This window comes from Diplotaxodon limnothrissa, linkage group LG17, assembly GCF_057381915.1.
Source record: "Diplotaxodon limnothrissa isolate DT_005_m linkage group LG17, D_limnothrissa_male_GT1.1, whole genome shotgun sequence".
NCBI classification, from domain to species: Eukaryota; Metazoa; Chordata; class Actinopteri; order Cichliformes; family Cichlidae; genus Diplotaxodon; species Diplotaxodon limnothrissa.
The window spans coordinates 38,743,246-38,762,667 of record NC_140612.1 but is presented as its reverse complement, the minus strand read 5'-3'; the positions used below and the strand labels follow the sequence as shown (position 1 = coordinate 38,762,667).

The 19,422-nt window shown below is 41.9% G+C and overlaps 2 protein-coding genes across 2 annotated transcripts; one reads left to right on the top strand and one right to left on the bottom strand.

Moving 5' to 3' along the window:
- Positions 1–230: 230 nt before the first annotated feature.
- On the bottom strand, positions 231–12,648 carry LOC146615416 (DENN domain-containing protein 11-like). Its single transcript, XM_085376248.1, has 9 exons — positions 12,261–12,648; positions 7,696–7,795; positions 7,325–7,483; positions 2,398–2,554; positions 2,168–2,306; positions 1,726–1,857; positions 1,434–1,584; positions 730–798; positions 231–451 (listed from the first exon to the last, which is right to left on the bottom strand). The coding sequence occupies exons 1-9, from the start codon at positions 12,646–12,648 to the stop codon at positions 256–258; spliced, it is 1,491 nt and encodes a 496-aa protein (XP_085232374.1). The 3' UTR covers positions 231–255.
- A 639-nt stretch (positions 12,649–13,287) lies between these two features.
- Positions 13,288–19,408, top strand: arl1 (ADP-ribosylation factor-like 1). Its single transcript, XM_085376438.1, has 6 exons — positions 13,288–13,371; positions 14,680–14,817; positions 17,406–17,487; positions 17,867–17,978; positions 18,152–18,330; positions 18,423–19,408. The coding sequence occupies exons 1-6, from the start codon at positions 13,368–13,370 to the stop codon at positions 18,451–18,453; spliced, it is 546 nt and encodes a 181-aa protein (XP_085232564.1). The 5' UTR covers positions 13,288–13,367; the 3' UTR covers positions 18,454–19,408.
- Positions 19,409–19,422: the final 14 nt, after the last annotated feature.

Here is a 19,422-nt window from a genome sequence, read left to right as displayed (position 1 = left end):
TGTGCTGAGTAAAACTAACTACGTTACTTTCGTTTGTACCACAGCAGCTGACTTATTGTTGATCCTGCCAACAGGTTATGAAGGAGCAAAACTACAGCAAACAAAAGAAGCAGGTGGAGATAGAAAACAAAACGAAACAAAAGCTCCAGAGATGTTTCTGGACGCTCAAACTGTCCTGAAGACTCCATGAAGTGCAGCACTCTCAGTTGGCTCGAGGCAAGTCAGCCCACCTTCTAAAACCAGCAGTGGCGACTCTCAGCTGCAGCACAGCTGCTCTGACACCAGCAGGGTGTCGTAGCCGTAGATCTCCAGAAGGTGGAGCAGGAAGAGCCTGTCTCCGTGCGGATCCAGGCCCATGGCCCTCACGCTCTCCTGGGTTACGGTGGGGTCGGGGCTTCCTGCCACCTCGCTCAGCGTCTGGAAAATCCTGTTGTTCTGTTCCAGGAAAAACCTCGGGTAGACCAGGCAGACAAGGCAGACGAGTCAGTCACTGAAATCTGTTCAATCTGTTCTTTTTTCCTCCACTATTCATAACAGTAACTGTGGAGAAATCACAAAATCAGCACAAAACGACCCTCTGTGACACGTAATAGCTACCATGAGGATAATAAAGCAGGCTCACTGCCTGTTCACTGTTCTTTCTCTACAATCTTCATAAGATAGAGCCGTGTCTGCTCCGAGTACTGTAGTTAGTCACTAGACCGATTAAATAAACTGCTCTGTACTCACAGAATAAAGAGATCCTCTTCACTGGACACACAGTCTCCATTCTCCTCCTGGGAGTACAGCAGCATCTGTCTGCACACACACACAATTTACAGAGGTTCTCATAAGACAAAGTCATCCCAGCGTGCACACATGCAGCTGCTAGCAGTAAAACGAAGGCCAGGCTAGCAGCCCTGTGAGGCTGTATGTAGGCTTAACATGCTAACCCCACCAGCCAGCAGGTCCGAACCACCAACATTAGCACGACTAAATGTATAGAGTTAAATCATAACGCTACAGCTGCAAACTGTTTCTCCTGGGTTATCATGTTAACTTTTGCTACATGTAAGTACAGTAGGGGCAGCAGTGGGTCAGTTCTGTGAGCAAAAATGCCGTACGGAGGTCAGAGGTCAGAGGAGAATGTCCAGACTGCTCTGAGCTTACTCAAATACCTGCTGGGCCCAACCAAAGTATGCAGAAGAGCCTCTCTGTGCACACAATTCATTGAACCTTGAAGCAGATCGGCTCCAGCAGCAGAAGACCGCACCGATAGTCACTCCTGTCAGCTTAATGAAGGTATGCCATGAAAAACTAAGGCCGTTCTGAAGCTAAAAGCGTACTAGCAAGATTTACCAAGTGAAGAAGAATATTTGTAAAAAAAAAAAAACCCAAAACAAAACTCAAACTTTTGAGCCTGTTAATGTTTTAAAAAGCAGACTTTAGCCTACCTCTGCTCGGTGAGCTTACGATACTTTTCCCTGTCGGCTGTGCTGAGGCGGAGCAGCGGCTTCAGGCCGTCTCTGTAGGTCTTTACATTCTGGTTATCTACGTACACGTCGTACAGATCCTTCTTCTCCTCAAAGATCTTCTCAGTGGTGCCTAAACATACAAACATGCAGAATCCCTCAAATTTAAAAACATGCTCAGCTCTCCTGGTTACACATCAGCCCGATGAGTCTGTTTTTTTAGTGAGGCTTTTTGTTTTTAACAAACGTCAACTTATTTTGAGCATCTACTTACACGCGACATAGGAAAGCTCGTTCTCCAGGGCGCTGATATCAGCCACATTAACGTAGAAGAAGGGCCGGAACTCGGGCACGGCCACGCCCACCCCGGGGATAGAGATGTTTGCCAGGCAACAGCAGCAGTACACTGACGGGGTGGAGGGAGAAATTAGAGAAATGATGCACGAGTGTGGGGGAGACCGAGAGGAGCAGAGCAGGTAATGTGCGCGTGATGTGTGGGCTAACAAAAGCTGCTACAGCTGGAAAGGAACTGTTTGTCCTGTGATGTGAAATCCCCACACCGTGACAGCTTAGTAAACAACAAAGATTTAATTGGCTGATTCTGTTTTTTAAGGACTTGATTAACATTTCCGGAAAGAAACATTTTTCACTACCTTGCTGAGGACCAGATGACAAGCAATAACAGGGAAGTCAACCTTCATCCAGATGTTTCTCACCTCTGTAGCAGACCACACCCACGGGTGGAGGAGAGAAGATGAGGATGCGTCGGCGGAGAAGAGCCAGTTTCCACAGTACCATGATCTGCTCCCCGAAGAAGCGGATGAAGTGGGACATGCAGCCGGCCGGGTGGGTGATCTGCTCCAAATGTATCCAAGTGAAGAAATATGCATTACTGAAGAACAAATAATCATTTAAGCTGTTTTAGGAATAAAATGGTCCATCCCACCTTCATCTCAGGATGCATGCTGTGGTTGATTGCTGCACTCCAAGCATTGGCTGGTAACGCAGTGACAACAGCGTCTCCACTAGGGGGCAGAAGTGCTCTCTTGTCCTCATAGAAGGCCTCAAGGTGAGAGTAGTGGCCCGGGGACTGAAGCTGGAGCCTAGAGAAAGGTAACAATGGCATCCAAAAAAAAGAAAGAGGTAAAAAAAAACAAAAAAACAGCGGGTTATTAAAAAGAAATGCAGATACCATATGATCAGTTTAACAGACACCGTCTCAAATCAGTTCACTGCTCTGTGTCTGCACAGATGGTGCTGCTCAGGCCATCAGCTAATTAAGTTAAAACGCAAACACTGTTCATCAGAGCGAGCCGTGATTTCAAAATAAAATGTGGAACACATAACTCTCGCTCATTAGTGCAGCGGTGTTGTTAAACAAATGATCATCTGCAGGGTTTTGTTACACAAATGAATTTCTGTATGGCCCTTAAATCATGCTTTAATGTGGCTCAAATTCCCATCAATATGCGGTGGACTGGACGTCAGTCTGAGGGAAAGAAAATGCTACCAAGAAGTCTCAATAACTAACTTAAAGCTGCCAAATGAAAGCTATTCACATTTTTTTCAGGACTTACTTTCCAAGTAGTATCAACCTTAGTCTAGCACATCAGGATAAATAGAGCCCAACCGGATTTTTGGAAGCCTGATACTGATACCAATATTTGGTGATTTAAAAGTCTGATATCTTGATATTTCAGACAATATCTTTTTCTTTCACACATGAAAGAAATAAAAGCTATCTAAAAAAAACGTGTTATGTTCAGTGATTTATTAAATTGTTTACCCTGCTCAGATCAGCTGATTATTTAATTTGTAGTGTTGTTGGTGGCAGGAACCTCTGTAAAATGAAGTCACTGCAGAAATGCTAAAATCTGTAATCCCTCAACTGGTAACTTTATCGTGCACTCATCTGGTCTGCATCAGCTAGCTGGTGTTATCTGATAACTTAGCACCTGCCTCAGCTGCAGCAGCCAAAATGATAATGCTGACGTTTACCAGGGGTCGTGGGTAAAGTTAGGGCAACTGCATCCATCTTTTATATACAGTCTATGAGTTTCATTGAGTTTTCACTGATAAACTAGATTGGAACAGCAATGTAATATATTCAGTTTTAACATTAATAAACTGCATTAAACTCTTACTCTGTGCTGCCAAAGCTACCATTCTGTCAAAAAAGGGGGAAAGTCACGCTAGCTCATTAATTTTTTTCCCAATATGCAGCTTACTCCTCATGGATTTGAGCTAAACTTTAAGTTGATCATGTTTCTTAACTCCTGAACCTCAGAAATGATTTAATATTGTCTTTTTTTCAAATTTTATTTCTTCCAAATTAGAAACTAAAATTACCAAATGCTCCTTTTTGGCCTGATAAATCTTTTTTGTTATTGTTGTTGTAAACCTACTGTGGATCCATTTTCTGTGACTCAACTAGTAAAACAGTAGTTTCAGCAATGAATCTTATTAAAGGCCTCAAAGGTTCATCACACAGGGTAAGTACTTATCAAGTAGCTGTTTGTGCTTAATCTCAAATCAAGGTAGAATTCTAGTCGCTCTGGCTCCACTGTCGGGTTTTACTACAAGATAAAGGGTCACATTTATCACCTGTAAATGTTTTTAATGTGTTTTGTGTTGCAGTGGGAGTTGCTTAGAGTTTTCAGGCTGCAGTTACTCTATGCCAAGACACAATTTCATTCATCACACCTTTCTTTTTTTAGCTTTTCCCTGCAAAACTAATGAGTTCCACAAGCTGCGAGTGCAAAGAGAAAACAAATAACAGAACATGTTTAAAAAAGCAGCGAGATCGAGCGAGCGAGGGGGGAAACTCTTCGCAAATTGCTAAATATCTTAATTGCCTTGTGACCAGCAAGAGAGGCCATTATGTAAGAAACAGACGACTACAATGGCAGCCAGCAGATGGGGAATGTGGTGTGAGCTATGTTGGAATTGGTGAGTAAAGAGCATGACCGCTGCATGACTGGAGGCCAGGAGAGGCCAGGGTGTAGGAACTGTGGAAAGAGGAAGAGAGGACTGTCAGGGAAAGCAGGGAGAAAGAGAGTCCGAGAACAGAGGGAGACGTGTTCGAGGAGCTGCTGAGGAGGAAGTGTGGCACGGCTTGGGATGAGGCACTGGAGTAAAAGGGCCTGTGCACACCACTAGTAACAATAAAGGGAAGTGAAGTGTTGTCTGGAGGAATGTGCTTCTTTTCAGAGAAAACAGGAAGCATGGAAAGTGCGAGCTGTTGCTGTAAGCAAGCCGGTGTCTTCTGTTGCATGTAGAGCTCTCACTTATTTGTATAGAAGAGATCGAGCGATTCTGAGCGGTGGAAGTAAAACGGCGCCGCCGGCTCCTCCACGTTGTCCTTAACCCCAAACTGCTCCCTGTGCAGCTGCTCGACAGCAAACACACCAGTCTGCACCAGGTGTGTCTGTGTGCTAAGGGTGTTCCCACTAGCCAAGTTTGCACACCCACATCAGGCAGAAATTTCTTATGATTACATCTTTTCAGACTTGTTTCAGCACAGAAAGGAAACATGGACACTGAATGCTCACTGTTAAGCTACTGATTTTTTTTTTTGGTGATTAATGAAATAATGATATACAGAAATGATCGTTTAGCCTTTAGTCTCAGTGTCACTGCTCTTCTGCAGCTCCTTACCAAAACTGCACTGTGTGATAACAATGAGAGGTGAACTATAGGCGATAAGACTGTACGGGATACACTGGTGCAGATCACATGACAGAGGATCAACAAGGAAGCCTGGTTCTGTGCCAATTTAGTCTTTGTGCACGTGGACTCAGGGTATCTCTGTTCAGAGCAAGTTGCACGGCACTCTGCACAACTGCACAGATTAACAGTGAAGAGAGGTGAAAATTAGCACTTCATTGCTGCCAAGCACAAGATTCCATTCCACATACCAAAAATAGCTGTAGAGACACTGATGTTGTCTCTTTGTAGGACACTTAGTGATAATCTTTTTAAACCGTTTGTTATTCTAGTGAGCAAAACTCACTCAGAATTGGCCAAAATCTGCCATTTTCTTAATGCTACATTTGGTTGTGAATAATCATACTGACCCAGGGTGAGTCTAATCTCTAATAAAGACACAATATAACACTAAACATTTATCGATCAATGAATAACTCATTGCAGTTTGTTCAAAGTGGAAGATTTGCTGAATTTATGACTTCTCACTATCTTATCGATTGATCTCAGCACTGAGAGAAACACTGACTTGAAACATGGACATTTAAACATCTGATCTGAGATCAGGACATACTTATTCTCTGGGAGAAGACATGTGGTCTGATCAAAACCTTCTTCTGATATATTTATCCTTTCATTTATCTGGATTATTAACAAGTGACCAAAAAGAACCTACAGTACTGCGTACTCATTTCTTTATAGTTTTTTTAATAGAACAGCTGGTAATAGGTGCAGGAATTTATTGTAACATCCAATCATAACAGGAAATACTTTATATAATACAAATTCTTGATTTAAAGTTAATATTTGGTATGCCCACCTTTATTATTTAGCCTGAACTCTCTAAGTTAAGCTTTCTTATCATTTGTTTGATTAGTCATCTGGAATTTGAAAATGTTGACACTGACCTTGAGGACATGACTTTCAGATTCCGTTTGTCTGCTGCATTTAGTTTTTAGCCCTGTCACTTCTTCTCCTATCCTTCACTTATCCAGTTTCCCCAGATTTTTTTAAGGACGCATTGCACACAGTGCCATGATATGCCAAATTTTCAGCTAATGACCCTTTGTGATTGACTTAGTTTGCAAACTTATTTCAAGCTTATCTTTGGCATTTTTGTAGATTCAACAAAAAAAAAAAAGTGAACAAAATATGTGTTATGTGACGTGCTGCTGATAACAAAAGTATCTGAAGATGGGTGTTATGCTTAGACAAAACTCTGGTTATTCTGTTTAGATAGTTGAGTAATTAAAAGTGTCAAGTGGCTTTAAAACATTCCCCTGAAACGGATGGGCACAGGGACTAAAAATGAGTTAAAAAGCAGTGAAACTCCAAAGGAAATGTGTTGAAAGACCTTCAGAAACCCTGCAGAACTATTGTTTAAGCAGACATTAAAAAATTACAAGTCTGGCTATTAGGAAGAAAAAAAACAGAGGGGGGGGGGGGGGTCAAGACTTTTAATCAACACTGCATTCAGTCACTACAGGTAATTACATGTTGTGTACAAGTAACATTAATTGAGGTGTACCACAGGGTTCTATTTTAGGTCCTTTTAAATTTTCAAACCAGTTTTCTTAGAGTTCAACTTGAACAGTCGACTAAAACGAAGGTCAACTCTTTTTCATTATAAACAAAAAGTCACTCACTCACTGGCCTTAAACCAGTTCAAAATAGGCATCACATCACATAACTCCAATTTCCACTGTCTTTGAAAAAGTTTCCTTTGCATTTTGTGTCCGTTCGGTAGGGGTTTTATATTTCTCTCAACTGTAGCTTGATGTTCATCTTATTTTGTTGCCATTACTGTTTTTGAAGTATTCTCTATTCAAAATATTATGAAAGCTAGAAAAATACATGCACACTCCTACCAAAGAAAGGGGATAGGTGCCGGGCCAAAAACAGATAGGAAAACAGCCCCCCCTCCCCACCCCCTGCTTGCACACTGCAGGGATAATTACATTGTTAATTCATGTGCACTTTGGGTAAACTTCTGTTGCTTTTAAACATGCAATATAAATAAGAGTGACCCACAATTCCCAAAAATATGCTATTTTCTTTACTAAAAAACTAAAAAGTACACTCAGTTGGTTGGTCTAAATGTTTCGTTGATAGAAAGTCATAGATCTTGATGAGCAGAGCTCTCCATTGTACAAGCTCAGTGCTCTTACCTGACCTGGTGCTCCAGGAAGCTCATGTAGCGGTAGAGCAGGGTGTAGGAGGGAGACAGGATCCCAACCGACTTCATCCTGGCCCCCCTCTCCACCGTGCTCTCCACTGCCATGTTGGCAAAGCAGGCGAGGCCAAAGTAGCAGCCCTTACGGAAGTAGCTGTGGAAAGAGGGGAGAGGGACACAGATGAGGCCGTGAATCATGAAAAAGCAAAGATGCTGCCAGATGGCTGTTCCTTTTTTTTTTTTTTGTCAGGCAACACTTTCCTCGGCTCTGTCCTGCCAGGATGAGGACATGGGGGTGCATCCTAATACTTAAAATTAGCGACTCGGCTGTGTAAGAGTGTAAGAGACACAGATACTGATCCTTACATGAAGTCTGTGCTGACTCGGTGGGAGCCGCTGGCAATGGCTTTGAACTCCACTCCATCCAGGTCCATGTCTTTGGGCAGACACCACTCCAGCATGTTTCCTATCACACCCAAACAGCACAGAGACAATAATAATGATAAAACTTGAATAAATGGATATAGGCTGATACAGGAACAGACAGTGTGTTTTCAGGAGTCCAACTATATTCCCTGGAATTCATTACTTGTTGGTTGACGCAGCTGAGCAAATATGAGCTGACAGGAGCTGAGAAACCGAAGGTGACTCAGCCAGTGTGCCTTTCAATCTCATCATGAGATCTCTGCGTAAGAGTTTCTGCTGAAATATGAGCTGATCAGTGCTTAATATGAAGTTGCTGGTTTCTGTCATCCACGAAGAAAAGATGCTTTACCGACAGCTGGTAGTGACTTCAAGTGTTTAACTTTGACTCTCATGCAGTGCTAGGTGTATGGACCAGATGTTACTCATGGGTCTTGCTAAGAATGGAAAGTCAAAGTAATTTTACAAACATCTGGTTTTGCTTTGATCTATGATCTATGGGTGTGGATGCACAACTAACATCCGGGAGGAATTATCCTAAAATCCAAATTTTGTCTAAACATTCTCACAGCATCCTACAGCATTATTATAGGTGGAATAACAAAATCCCTGTACACTGAGCCTGGGTGTGCCTGAGGTTTGTTCCTGTTAAAAGGGAGTTTTTCCTTCCCACTGTTGCCAAGTGCTTGCTCATAGGGGGTCGTCTGAGTGCCTAAAGCTGCTATAAAGCAGCTTGAGACACCTGTTGCAGTAATTTGATGCTATATGACTAAAATTGAATTATATTGAATTCTGTCTAGGACCTGGTGCACCTTAGGACACTTACACTTTCCAGGAACACATTTGCCCAAATAACACATCCACATACCAGATACAAATACGAGAGAAGTTACTCAGCAATGAAAACCACGAACACTTGCCCACAACGACAATACAGCGATTCTGTGATGCTCAATATATTGCATGATAATCTAAATCAAATTTCATAAGCATATTTGCGATAAACTGCTTTATTTACTAACATGAGCACATATGAGCTCAGGGCCTGAACCTTCAAGTACAAACTAATGATGATTTTTTTTTCATGTGTCCATCTGCCTCTGTGTTATTATGTTTCATTTCGATGTAAGGAATGAGTCATAAAACGGCGCTTCATCTCGTATCTGACATCAAATGCTGTGTATCAGAAAACAACCTTGATGAAGAACTCGTGTTATATAACTTCAGTTCAGTGCCTTTTCTAAAAAAACATTATAAAGTATTAAAATTAGATATTTGCAGAGTACCACAAGATCCAGAGGACACATATATTTCTATAACTTAAGGAGGAGAAATATATGTATTTATTCACCATGTTGTTTGTCTGTATACGTGTTATTATTTTCCAATTATAACGGTATATCAGTTCAAGTAATTAGCTCTACTTTGCTGTTCCTCACTGTCTGCCATTTTTCCATTATTAACCTTTTTATCCAGTACAAATTTTTTCACTTCAGTTCCCTTCGCTCTCATTCATCTGATAAGTGCTGCCAATGGGAGTCACGCCGAAGTGAGTCTGCCCACATAGCAAGCAGGTCTGGCCCGGATCTGGTATCAAGCCGGCACTGCTGGCTGACTTCTGGCATGATAAGACATATGTGGTGGATCAATCTCTGGCTCCTCTAGTCTGCATGTCAAGAGTATGAATGTAGTCAGGAAGAACTCAGTTTAGAGAAAGTGTGTGATTGGGTAAATGTGGCATGTTGTATAGAGCACTTTGAGTAATCAGGGAGACTAGAAGCACTATATAAGAATCAGTCCATTCATTGTGTGAACAGAGTTTTGTCATGTTACTTTTGCACTGTTTTGCATGTTCTGGCACATGTTGTTTTTACATGGCTTGATTAAGGTACACATTAGGCTGACATCTGGGACCAGAGCTGAAACTATTCTGAGCCGGCACAGGGCCAGCAGCAGTGTGTCTACAACTGGCCCGTGGCTGCACACAACTTAGACATGGCCCACATACCACAAAGAATGACGGCCCTTTGGTGACCCAGATCAGGTTTGCCAGAGTAGTCCACATATGGGCCAGCACAGGACCACCAGTTTGTCTGCAACTGGCCTTGTGCTGGCCCATGTGTGGGCCCCATCTGTCAAACCAGATCTGGGCCACCAAAGGGCCGTCATTCTTCGCAGTATGTGGGCCATGTGTAAGCACACTGTGTGGGGCCAGATCCGGGCCATACCAGGTGGTAGGTCAAACCAGCATGGGGAATCCTTTAGTTTCACTGGTGTAGTGTATAGATAGCTGTGTCACAAGAAAATATATATACACATCGATATTCTAACAATGTTACAGTAATGTGCATAGAAGCTTTAAGAAAGAAATCATGGTAAATAATCATAATAACTCCCCCAGTAACTTTGCTTTGTTTGATATGTGATGAATAATGAATAACACTCAAAATATGAGTAATGACAAAAATAAATATATTCACTGTAAGTAACTGTATATGTATGTGTAAATAATTTCATCTTACAAATAATGATTTTGATTATTTCATATAAAAATGTCTGTGAAGGTTCTCAGTCATCCAGGTCATCATAGTCTAAGGAGCTTGCAAAGAAAAGCATCTGGACTTCTTTAAGTTGTTTGAAGACGTTTCACCTCTCATCCGAGAAGCTTCTTCAGTTCTAAGGTCAAATGGTGGGGAGTCCCAGATTTAAACCTAGTGGGAGAATATCTCCCCACAGAGGGATAAAAGGACCCCCTGATGATCCTCTAATCGCCTGAACCAAGGTGTGAAACTGGGTGTGGGTCCCAATCAGTGGTGCATGCTGTACAGTGCAGCGAGGAATGCCCAGACCTCTACATTGGAGAGACCAAACAGCCACTTCACAAGCGTATGGCACAACACAGAAGAGCTAACTCCACAGGACAAGACTCAGCAGTCCATCTGCATCTTAAGGATAAAGGTCACTCTTTCGAGGATGCCAATGTTCACATTTTGGACAGAGAGGACAGATGGTTTGAAAAAGGAGTGAAAGAAGCCATCTATGTCCAGTGTGAGCGACCATCTTTGAACAGAGACGGTGGTTTACGACACCAATTGTCTGCCATCTATAATCCAGTTTTGAGTTCCCTCCCCAGATGCCTTAACGCCCACTCACATCCAGGGCCATCTGACCTCAGGAATTCGCATGATAAGGTGGGGCCAGGTTTCACAATGAGCTCACCCGAAACCCTGGCTGATTGGGACCCACACCCAGTTTCACACCTTGGCTCAGGCGATTAGAGGATCATCAGGGGGTCCTTTTGTCCCTCTGTGGGGGGATACTCCCACTAGGTTTAAATCTGGGACTCCCCACCATTTGACCTTAGAACTGAAGAAGCTTCTCGGATGAGAGGTGAAACGTCTTCAAGCAACTTAAAGAAGTCCAGACGCTTTTCTTTGCAAGCTCCTTTGACTTCATATAAAAATATTTGCCATTATATTATGTTGTGACAACTCTACCATTATAAGACACTATACTTCTATATTGATGCATCCTTCCTTTATAAACATATCTGGGTGGCGTTCGACTTAGAAGGGCACTGATGTTTCTAAGTGGTGGTTAAAGAAGAATTTGTCCAATGTGCCGCTGCTCGTTTGATCTGGTTTTCTTTTAAAATCCTACAAATGAACATCTTTTGTGTCATCCTGTTTTTATCATACCACAGACTAGACTCCTTAACAGAATGATGTAACTGGAAATTATATTGTGGAGATAAAAATGTATTATCACGTGGTTCCAGCAATAAGCAAGCATGTGGGATCGGGTCATGAGTGGCCTGGAAGTCCACGGTAACACTGATGAGTGGGAACTGGGAACTGATTCAGCTTCAGCTTATCTGGTAGCTTGCTGGTTTCTAATTGAGGTCTTTCAGTGAAGCCCCTGTAACACAGGTACTTATGATTCTTTTCGTCAAATCTAGAAAATAAAACTGCTCATCACACCATGCTCCTGGTCTTCACTCAACCAGACACCGCAAAATCATAAAGTGGCCAGCTCCACCCTGTAGGGAATATCCTGCACTGCATGCCTCCAAAGCATCATCATGAAGCCTTAAATCCAGTGAATCGTAACCTGATCTCCTGCCTCCTAAGTAACTGTTTCATAGTGGGTTCGCCCCTGTCTTTAACATATCTGTCATTAAAAATGTATGGCTCTACTGTGCATAAAGCACCAGCTGATTGATTTTCTACCACAGCACTCTTCCTGACATTTTGTCATGGCTTATTCTGCCACTAGGCTTGCAGAAGATGTCGTGCCTTTAGATAATGTCTCCAAACTACTGTTGCAGGTCAGAAAAAGCCACACCTGTGGTGGTCTGCAGACTTGGTCATTCTGAGCGTCAGACACAACAGCTGCATCTGTTTATTCTGACCTGTCTATAAGCTGATCATTGCCCTTCTTTTCAAGCCTGCCTGTATTTGTTTTTATAAGGTTAAATAAATTCCATATAAGTACATTTGATGTCCCACCTGATCTGGTATTGAATGTAACCACAAACACCGACACTATCTGGTCCTTTTCCTCCCATTTCACCATCCTGTCTTCTAGCGACACCTCTCTCGGTCCTGTATCCGAGAGATGCTCCTCCTTGTCGGGTGGCAGCGCTTCGTCTGTACCCGCCAGATCGCTGGAGGTCGCGGGCGGGGCGCTGCAGCCGTCTGCGTTGGAGACAGACCTGCTGGCAATGGGACCCCCTGGTCCGCTGCTCCACCCAAACCCGGGCGCGGAGCATCCTAAGGCACGGCTGTTGGAGGGACTCGACAGTCGTTCCTTCGTCGGAGAAGTACCTCCGGTCTTCTCCGCGGACGGAACCTCTTCCCAGTCTAGCAAAGGGGCTCGGTCCGACCGCTCCACCATCCTGGCGGTCCCGCCTCAGTCTCACCGCGGATTTGTAAATGATGTCTCAGCCGACAGTGACCAGGTCCATTCGTGGATAACTAGAACTCAGAGCAATTTCTTCACAGCGAAGTTACTCCTAATTCATAACGGCTATTCATAACGGCTGCATCTCGTTTTAAATAAACATTACGTATTAGCAGCTTGAAAGCCTAGCTTTAAAATCTTTCCAGTATCTGGTGATCATAAATTTGATGCTGTTCAGAGAGGGCAACTCCTTCGTCTAATGCGAGTTGCGTTCAAAACTCTTCGCAATTTTATTTGTCACATTCCCTTGGCTGAGACTGGCTTCAAAACAGTTAGGAACGCGACTGCTTTTTGTCTTCTTGAATGTAGCCTGCGCTTTAACGTCTTCTTTTCGCGTGCCGCACTTTCGATCACTACGATTATATTTTTATAAAGCAGCGTAGCCAATACGACACATTTTATAGTAATATTTTTTTTTATAAACGGTCAAATTATTAATTTATTAGCCAGAGTTACTGAAGTTTGCTCCATTTGTCGCGATTTCTTTATTTTATATTTTATTAGCGCTTTTGTGTGTGACGAATGTTGCTAAGCAAACTCCAAGCGACAAGTTGGTGACGTCGTTCAGCGACACGTCAACCACACGGAAGAAGATCCGCATCCTGTGAAATCTGGCACTTTAGTGTGGAAATAAGGACCCTGGCTTTATCAAAATGGGTGAGTATTTTCACAATTGCTCAGCAAAACGTGATTTTGTGTAGTTACATGTAATCTTCGTGTGTATTAATGATTATATCCCGGTATATCCCTGTTTGTTTGTTTAATTTAATGTGCGAGTGTAGCCAGTTAGCTTGCCTGCCAAAATTAGCAACTTACAGTGAATATGTTTTGCTCTTTATTAACAGCATGTTGTTAATATTCCCCGACCAAACATTTCTGTTGTAATTAAAACATGAACATACTGGCATTGATCATGAATGATGACATGCATTTTATTTTCTGCTAATACCAAAACTCCATAACACTGTGTGTAGCTAAGCTAACTGCAGTTTGCCTGGTTGACAGTGACAGTAAATCGGTTAGTATGAATATGAATATGAATATGAATGAATATGAATATTCTTTATTGTCATTGTCACAGGTACAATGAAATTGAAAGATGAGACATCTTTCAATTTCATTGTACCTGTGACAATGACAATAAAGAATATTCATAAAGAATATTCATATTCATTCATATTCATATTCATATTCATTCATATTCATATTCATATTCATATTCATTCATATTCATTCATATTCATATTCAATTAATCTCGGGCTTTGCTAACTGCTAGCTTGGTCTCTGTCGATGAAGATTTTTATTTTGGCCGGTGTTGTGCCAAAAAGTGATCGTCTGTCAAAAAATGATTAAATAACATTACAATTAGATAAATAACTATGTTAAACATATGTCAAATTTATCCATAGCCATGAGTGAAGTTAAGTTATCTTGAGATACAAACAATATTCCTGTCACAAGGGAGAAGCTGCAATCACTTTCTGGCAAAGTGATTTTTATATATCCTTTATTTACCCAGTTAAAAACTATCATTGACATTGAAATTGTCTCCTTTAAGAAGGATATGGATAAAGGGGTAGGAGAAATTGCAACAAATATAACATAAAATTTGTATAAAGATATTTGAAGTGGCTAAAAAGGTCTGGATCGGTTATAATGTGGGTACAATGTCACAAAGTCATAAAGATACTTTCGAGTTAATTTCTCTGTTTTTCATAAAACCCCATATAAATCCTGTTGACTACAATCTTTTAACCAATGCAAGCAGAGACATTACACATTAAAAAAAAACACATAAACATCGGAAATGACTTTTTGGCGCAACACCAGCACTGTCAATGTTAAAAAAGAAAAAGCAATACTACCCCTAAAAATCCAAGGAAACTAGGTGTTTGATGAAAAGTAAATATTTCTGCACATTCATCCTTTTTTCTCACTACTCCTTTCTTTTTCTTCTTCTTCAGGTGGTTTCTTCTCTAGTCTCTTCTCTGGCCTGTTTGGCACCAGGGAGATGAGGATTTTGATCCTGGGTTTGGACGGTGCCGGGAAAACCACAATTCTGTACAGACTGCAGGTTGGAGAGGTGGTGACCACAATTCCCAGTACGTATTTGTTTTGTCTGTATCTCGATTGCACATTTAGTGGCTCCATAGTGTAGGGGTTAACGTATTCACCTTAGAGATTCTAGACTGATATCAAGAGGGGAGTCAAACCCAGCTTCAAGGGAGTCACAAGCTAGTGTTCTCCTGTGGTATTCCCAAGCCTGGGAGGCATCCATCATTAAATCTGCCATATACAATGTGGGTCTCCATGTATAGATTTGCTATAGTGACGCCTTTGAAAAAAGGGAGCAGCTGAATGTCTTTATGCCTTCATTTTCCTGCTGTGTCAAGTTCAACTTTAAATTTTCACACTCGTGTGCCTGACGTTCAGGAGCTCCAAACTCCTGCTGTTTTTCTGCTTCGAGAAATATTTGTATAAGCAATACCACACCCCCTCCCCTCCTCCCACATTCCAGTAATTCAAAGTGAAAAAAAGCTACCGATATTGTTATTGTGAAGAAAAATGCTGCAGTGCCTGTTCCACCTGTACCCGTATGAGACATGCTCCACCAGCGCGGTGCTGATGCAGAGCCTGTTCTGCCTTGGTGTCTTTTGAAAGCCAGCCAATATTTTGACAGGTTTGCCAATGATTTGTACATGGCATTACTTGCACAAGTAGCTTTGATATCCATGTGAGATGAATCATGCAGCAAAGAACTGTGCCACTGACTTTGGGCCCAGCAATTATGTGGTACGCTGTGCTGGTGGAAATACATAAACCGTTTTATGATTGGTCACCTCTACTGTGATTTTGGAACAGTGGTGAGATATTATAGGTGGATTTAACTGTTACATGAAGTGCCTCCCTGTAGGGCTGACACAAACGATTATTTTGATAGTCGACTAGTCACCGATTATTTTTGCGATTAGTCGACTAATCAGATCATGCATCCATTGGACGGAAAATGTACAGCTTATTGCACCAGCATGCATCTGCTCTTATATAACTATCATTAGCTTACAGCTTTAAGTGTTTCATTTGTACGTGCTTTGTCTTTAGGGGCCACCGCATATATTTATATATAAACATATAAATAAAACCACTTTTTTTTTACATTAGTAATTCCTTTTGTGCATAATTTTATATTGTTGTTAATAATAAATTAATTAAAGCAACAAAACAACCTGAAGAGCCGGTTCGGAGCCGAAAGAGCCGGTTCTCTAAAAAGAGCCGGAAATCCCATCACTACTGAGCAGGGCCGCGCTATGAATTCTGGGACACTGCTTCTTCTTCTTCTTCTTCGGGGTTTAACGGGAGCTGGCATCCTTGTACGTGCAGTGCTGCCATCTTCTGTTTCAGTCCGTTATTACACTCTTAAATCCTGCTACTTATTCCTGCGTCTTTTGTGATCTTACAAAGCTTCAAACGATGCGTCGACTATTAAATCAGTCGTCGACGTAATCGTGACTAGTCGACTAATCATGGCAGCCCTACCTCCCTGCTAAGATAACCCAGCATCTCCAGCACAGATGACCTGATCCACAGCCAGATAAAATTAGTGCATTTGGCAAAGAATGGCCTGACTGATTTCCATGGCTCAGGTTTTATGTTGGCGAATGATAAGAAAATGTAATGTGGTTCAGTGAGAGAAAAAGAGAGAACCAGTGTAATTCGTGTAATATGCCTTTAATCAACTGCCAGACAGTGGGAGTTATCAGAGTTTGACACATCAAAGGCCAGCGAGCCGAGCAAACTAACGAAGCACTCTGACCCCAAACATCCCTTCTGTGAGAAACCTGTTTTATGCAATCACAGCGGATTTGACTTGGCATCATGTCAGATGACATGTAAGCTACTGTAAGTAGATATGAATACAGGTTTGGGGTTTTTTTGTTGCAATTTTTGCACATTGCACTTTATGTAGTCCTGTGTTGATTGTCTGTTATATGTAGCACCGTGGTCTTGTCTTGGAGGAATGTTGTCTTGTTTCACTGTGTACTGCACATGGCTGGAGTGACAATAAAGCCTCTTGACTTGACTTGAGTTGAGTTGTGGCTGGGACAGAAAAGGTTTAAATGTATTGCTATGGAGACAGAGGTGTCTGTATAAACCAATCGAGAGCAACACCATAAATATCCAAAAATGTTCAGCTGACCTCGAGACTGGTTTTAATCAGATTTTGGTTAATTTAGTTTTAAGAACTCAAACTATCTTCTGTGTGTGAAGTTCACTTCACAGGTTGTTTACATTTTTAGTAGTTCTTAATCACAGTTCCACCCAAACTTCCCTCAAAGCCATGTTGCGTCAGTGAGTGAGAATCTTTTTATTTCTTTTTTTGTAAGATACCTGACTTATTTACCTGTTATTTAAAGATAAGGGTATTTTGTTGTTTCCCATAACAAACAGGAAACCGTTGGATAAAACATTACAATAAAAACCCTTTAATACACCTGAAGTGATTGGAGCTACTCAGCTGCTTTCACATATTTCTTTTCCTAAATAAAGTGTTTTAATATTGAGCCTTATTTGTCTTTCTATGTCATCTTTAAACTGCACCACAAATATCTTTGCAGTATGCATTTTCTCCTCATCTCGTTATTATAGTGCATAACTTGATTATATGAATAATATTTTCTTTTGTCGGCAGCAATTGGTTTCAACGTTGAGACGGTCACGTACAAGAACCTGAAGTTCCAGGTGTGGGATCTGGGAGGACAGACGAGTATCAGGTAGGTGGTGCTGTGAAAATGCAAGAAAACAGCCTCCTGTGGATTTGTTAAGAGTAGAGAATTGAGGCCTGCGTGTGTTTCTAACTGGAGATTTACATTTTTCTTTTCATTTGAATAAGCAAAACAATTTCATCTTTGGTTGAGACCATACACAGATTACTGCTGTAAGAAGCTGTTGTGTTCTTAGCTCGCCATCATTCATTTTCATTATTTTCTCAGTGTTTTCACCTTCCAAGTGTTTGGTATCTTTGCCTTCATCTTTATTTTTGGATTGTTGCACTCAGTCTCCACCTCTCACTCGCTCTTTGATGGAGTTCCTTCCTCTCATCCTACCTGTCTCCAGTTTATCAGCATTTCTATTTAATTTTCTGCTTCACAGGCCCTACTGGCGCTGTTATTACTCAAACACAGACGCAGTCATCTACGTCGTCGACAGCAGTGACCGTGACAGGATGGGCATCTCGAAGTCTGAACTGGTTGCTATGTTGGAGGTAAGTGTGCTAACTGTCAGCTAGCAGGTGATAATGAACCCAGCAGCTGGAGCTGTAAACGGCTTCCGTCATTTGTTTCCGTTTGTCTGATAATGTGCAGCAGCTGCTTATTGAAAGTTGGAACAAAAAGGTCCACTTTTCACGCTGGAGTTTTGTGACCATGTCTTGTTCAGGAAGAGGAGCTGAAGAAGGCGATCCTTGTGGTGTTTGCAAACAAACAGGACATGGATCAGGCCATGACACCGACCGAGGTGGCCAACGCCCTGGGCCTGCCTGCCCTTAAAGACAGAAAATGGCAGATCTTTAAGACTTCAGCCACCAAAGGCACAGGGCTGGACGAGGCTATGGAGTGGTAGGCTGCTAATCACACAGAGCAATGAGACTAATGGAAGGATATCATTTACGTGTTCTCCTCTGAACTCGGTTTACTCTCACTGCTTGCAGGTTGGTGGATTCCCTGAAGAGTCGGCAGTAAAAGGCTGGCACCTGTTCTGTCAGAAGTCTTGTAATGGACTGCTCCCCATTTCCCTTTTTACATTGGACAGGTGATTGCACTCCTACCCTTCCCCATCACCTTCCCTACATTTGACCCATCTGAAGCCTTTGGCCGAGTCCTCCCCATGCCAAACGCCTCTGAAGCCTGGGACCGAGCAGCAGAGGCTGCAGTAACATGTGGACTGGACACAGACAAATGAAGGTTTGGGAGAACTGTAAGACTGCAGCAATGGATGAGCAACAGTTTAAATGTGGTGTCAACATTTTCCTATATCTTGGCAACACAAAGTGACAGCTGATAACTGTGACATATATAAATAAATGTTGCTAATTTTATTAATACATTTACGGTAGTTTTGAAGTCATCATGGATTAAAAATATTCATTCAGCTTCAGTTTTAAATCCTCTTGAAGGATGCTTTGCAGCCAGACAGCATTTACCATGTGACGAGCACTACAGTCACTGAAAAGATCCAGCAAATATCCACCAGGAGGCAGCGTTTGACCATTAAAGGCACAAACATTACAAGACCCGACAGTCCTGCTCCTGAGAGGGTGAACGTCCACCTCAGTGCAGAATGTTTATAGTACACTGGACTCGCATTGATTTTCCATTCCTCGTTGAAAACAACATTCACTAAATCGCAAAAAAATAATTTTGACTCAGAATGTGGAAGAACACGTTTCTTTGTATCAGCCATCGTCTAGCCAAGTGTTACTGCAGCCTGACCATTTTTTGTACTATATAGCAGGCAGATGGTTTGTCACCAGTTTCTATTTTTCCTTCTGTTGATTTGTTTTAAATAATTTAGGGGTTAAGTTTTTGGGTGCAGCTTTGGCATATTAGTCTTTCAGCTACTGAACACTAACTGTATGCTCAAAGTTTTATGGTTGTATCTGCTTGTACAGTGAAACTTATTCTCAGTAAAGTTTGCTTTCAGTGATTGTA

Bases quoted from the DNA above. Each gene is read 5' to 3' on its own strand.
- LOC146615416 (XM_085376248.1), bottom strand. From the start codon at position 12,648: ATGGTGGAGCGGTCGGACCGAGCCCCTTTGCTAGACTGGGAAGAGGTT. The intron at 7,484-7,695 runs GTAAGGATCAGT...CTCTTTCCACAG, and splicing joins CGAGTCAGCACAGACTTCAT to CTACTTCCGTAAGGGCTGCT. The intron at 2,307-2,397 runs GTGGGATGGACC...CATTTGGAGCAG, and splicing joins GCATGCATCCTGAGATGAAG to ATCACCCACCCGGCCGGCTG.
- arl1 (XM_085376438.1), top strand. The intron at 14,818-17,405 runs GTACGTATTTGT...TTTTGTCGGCAG, and splicing joins GGTGGTGACCACAATTCCCA to CAATTGGTTTCAACGTTGAG. The intron at 17,488-17,866 runs GTAGGTGGTGCT...TCTGCTTCACAG, and splicing joins GGAGGACAGACGAGTATCAG to GCCCTACTGGCGCTGTTATT.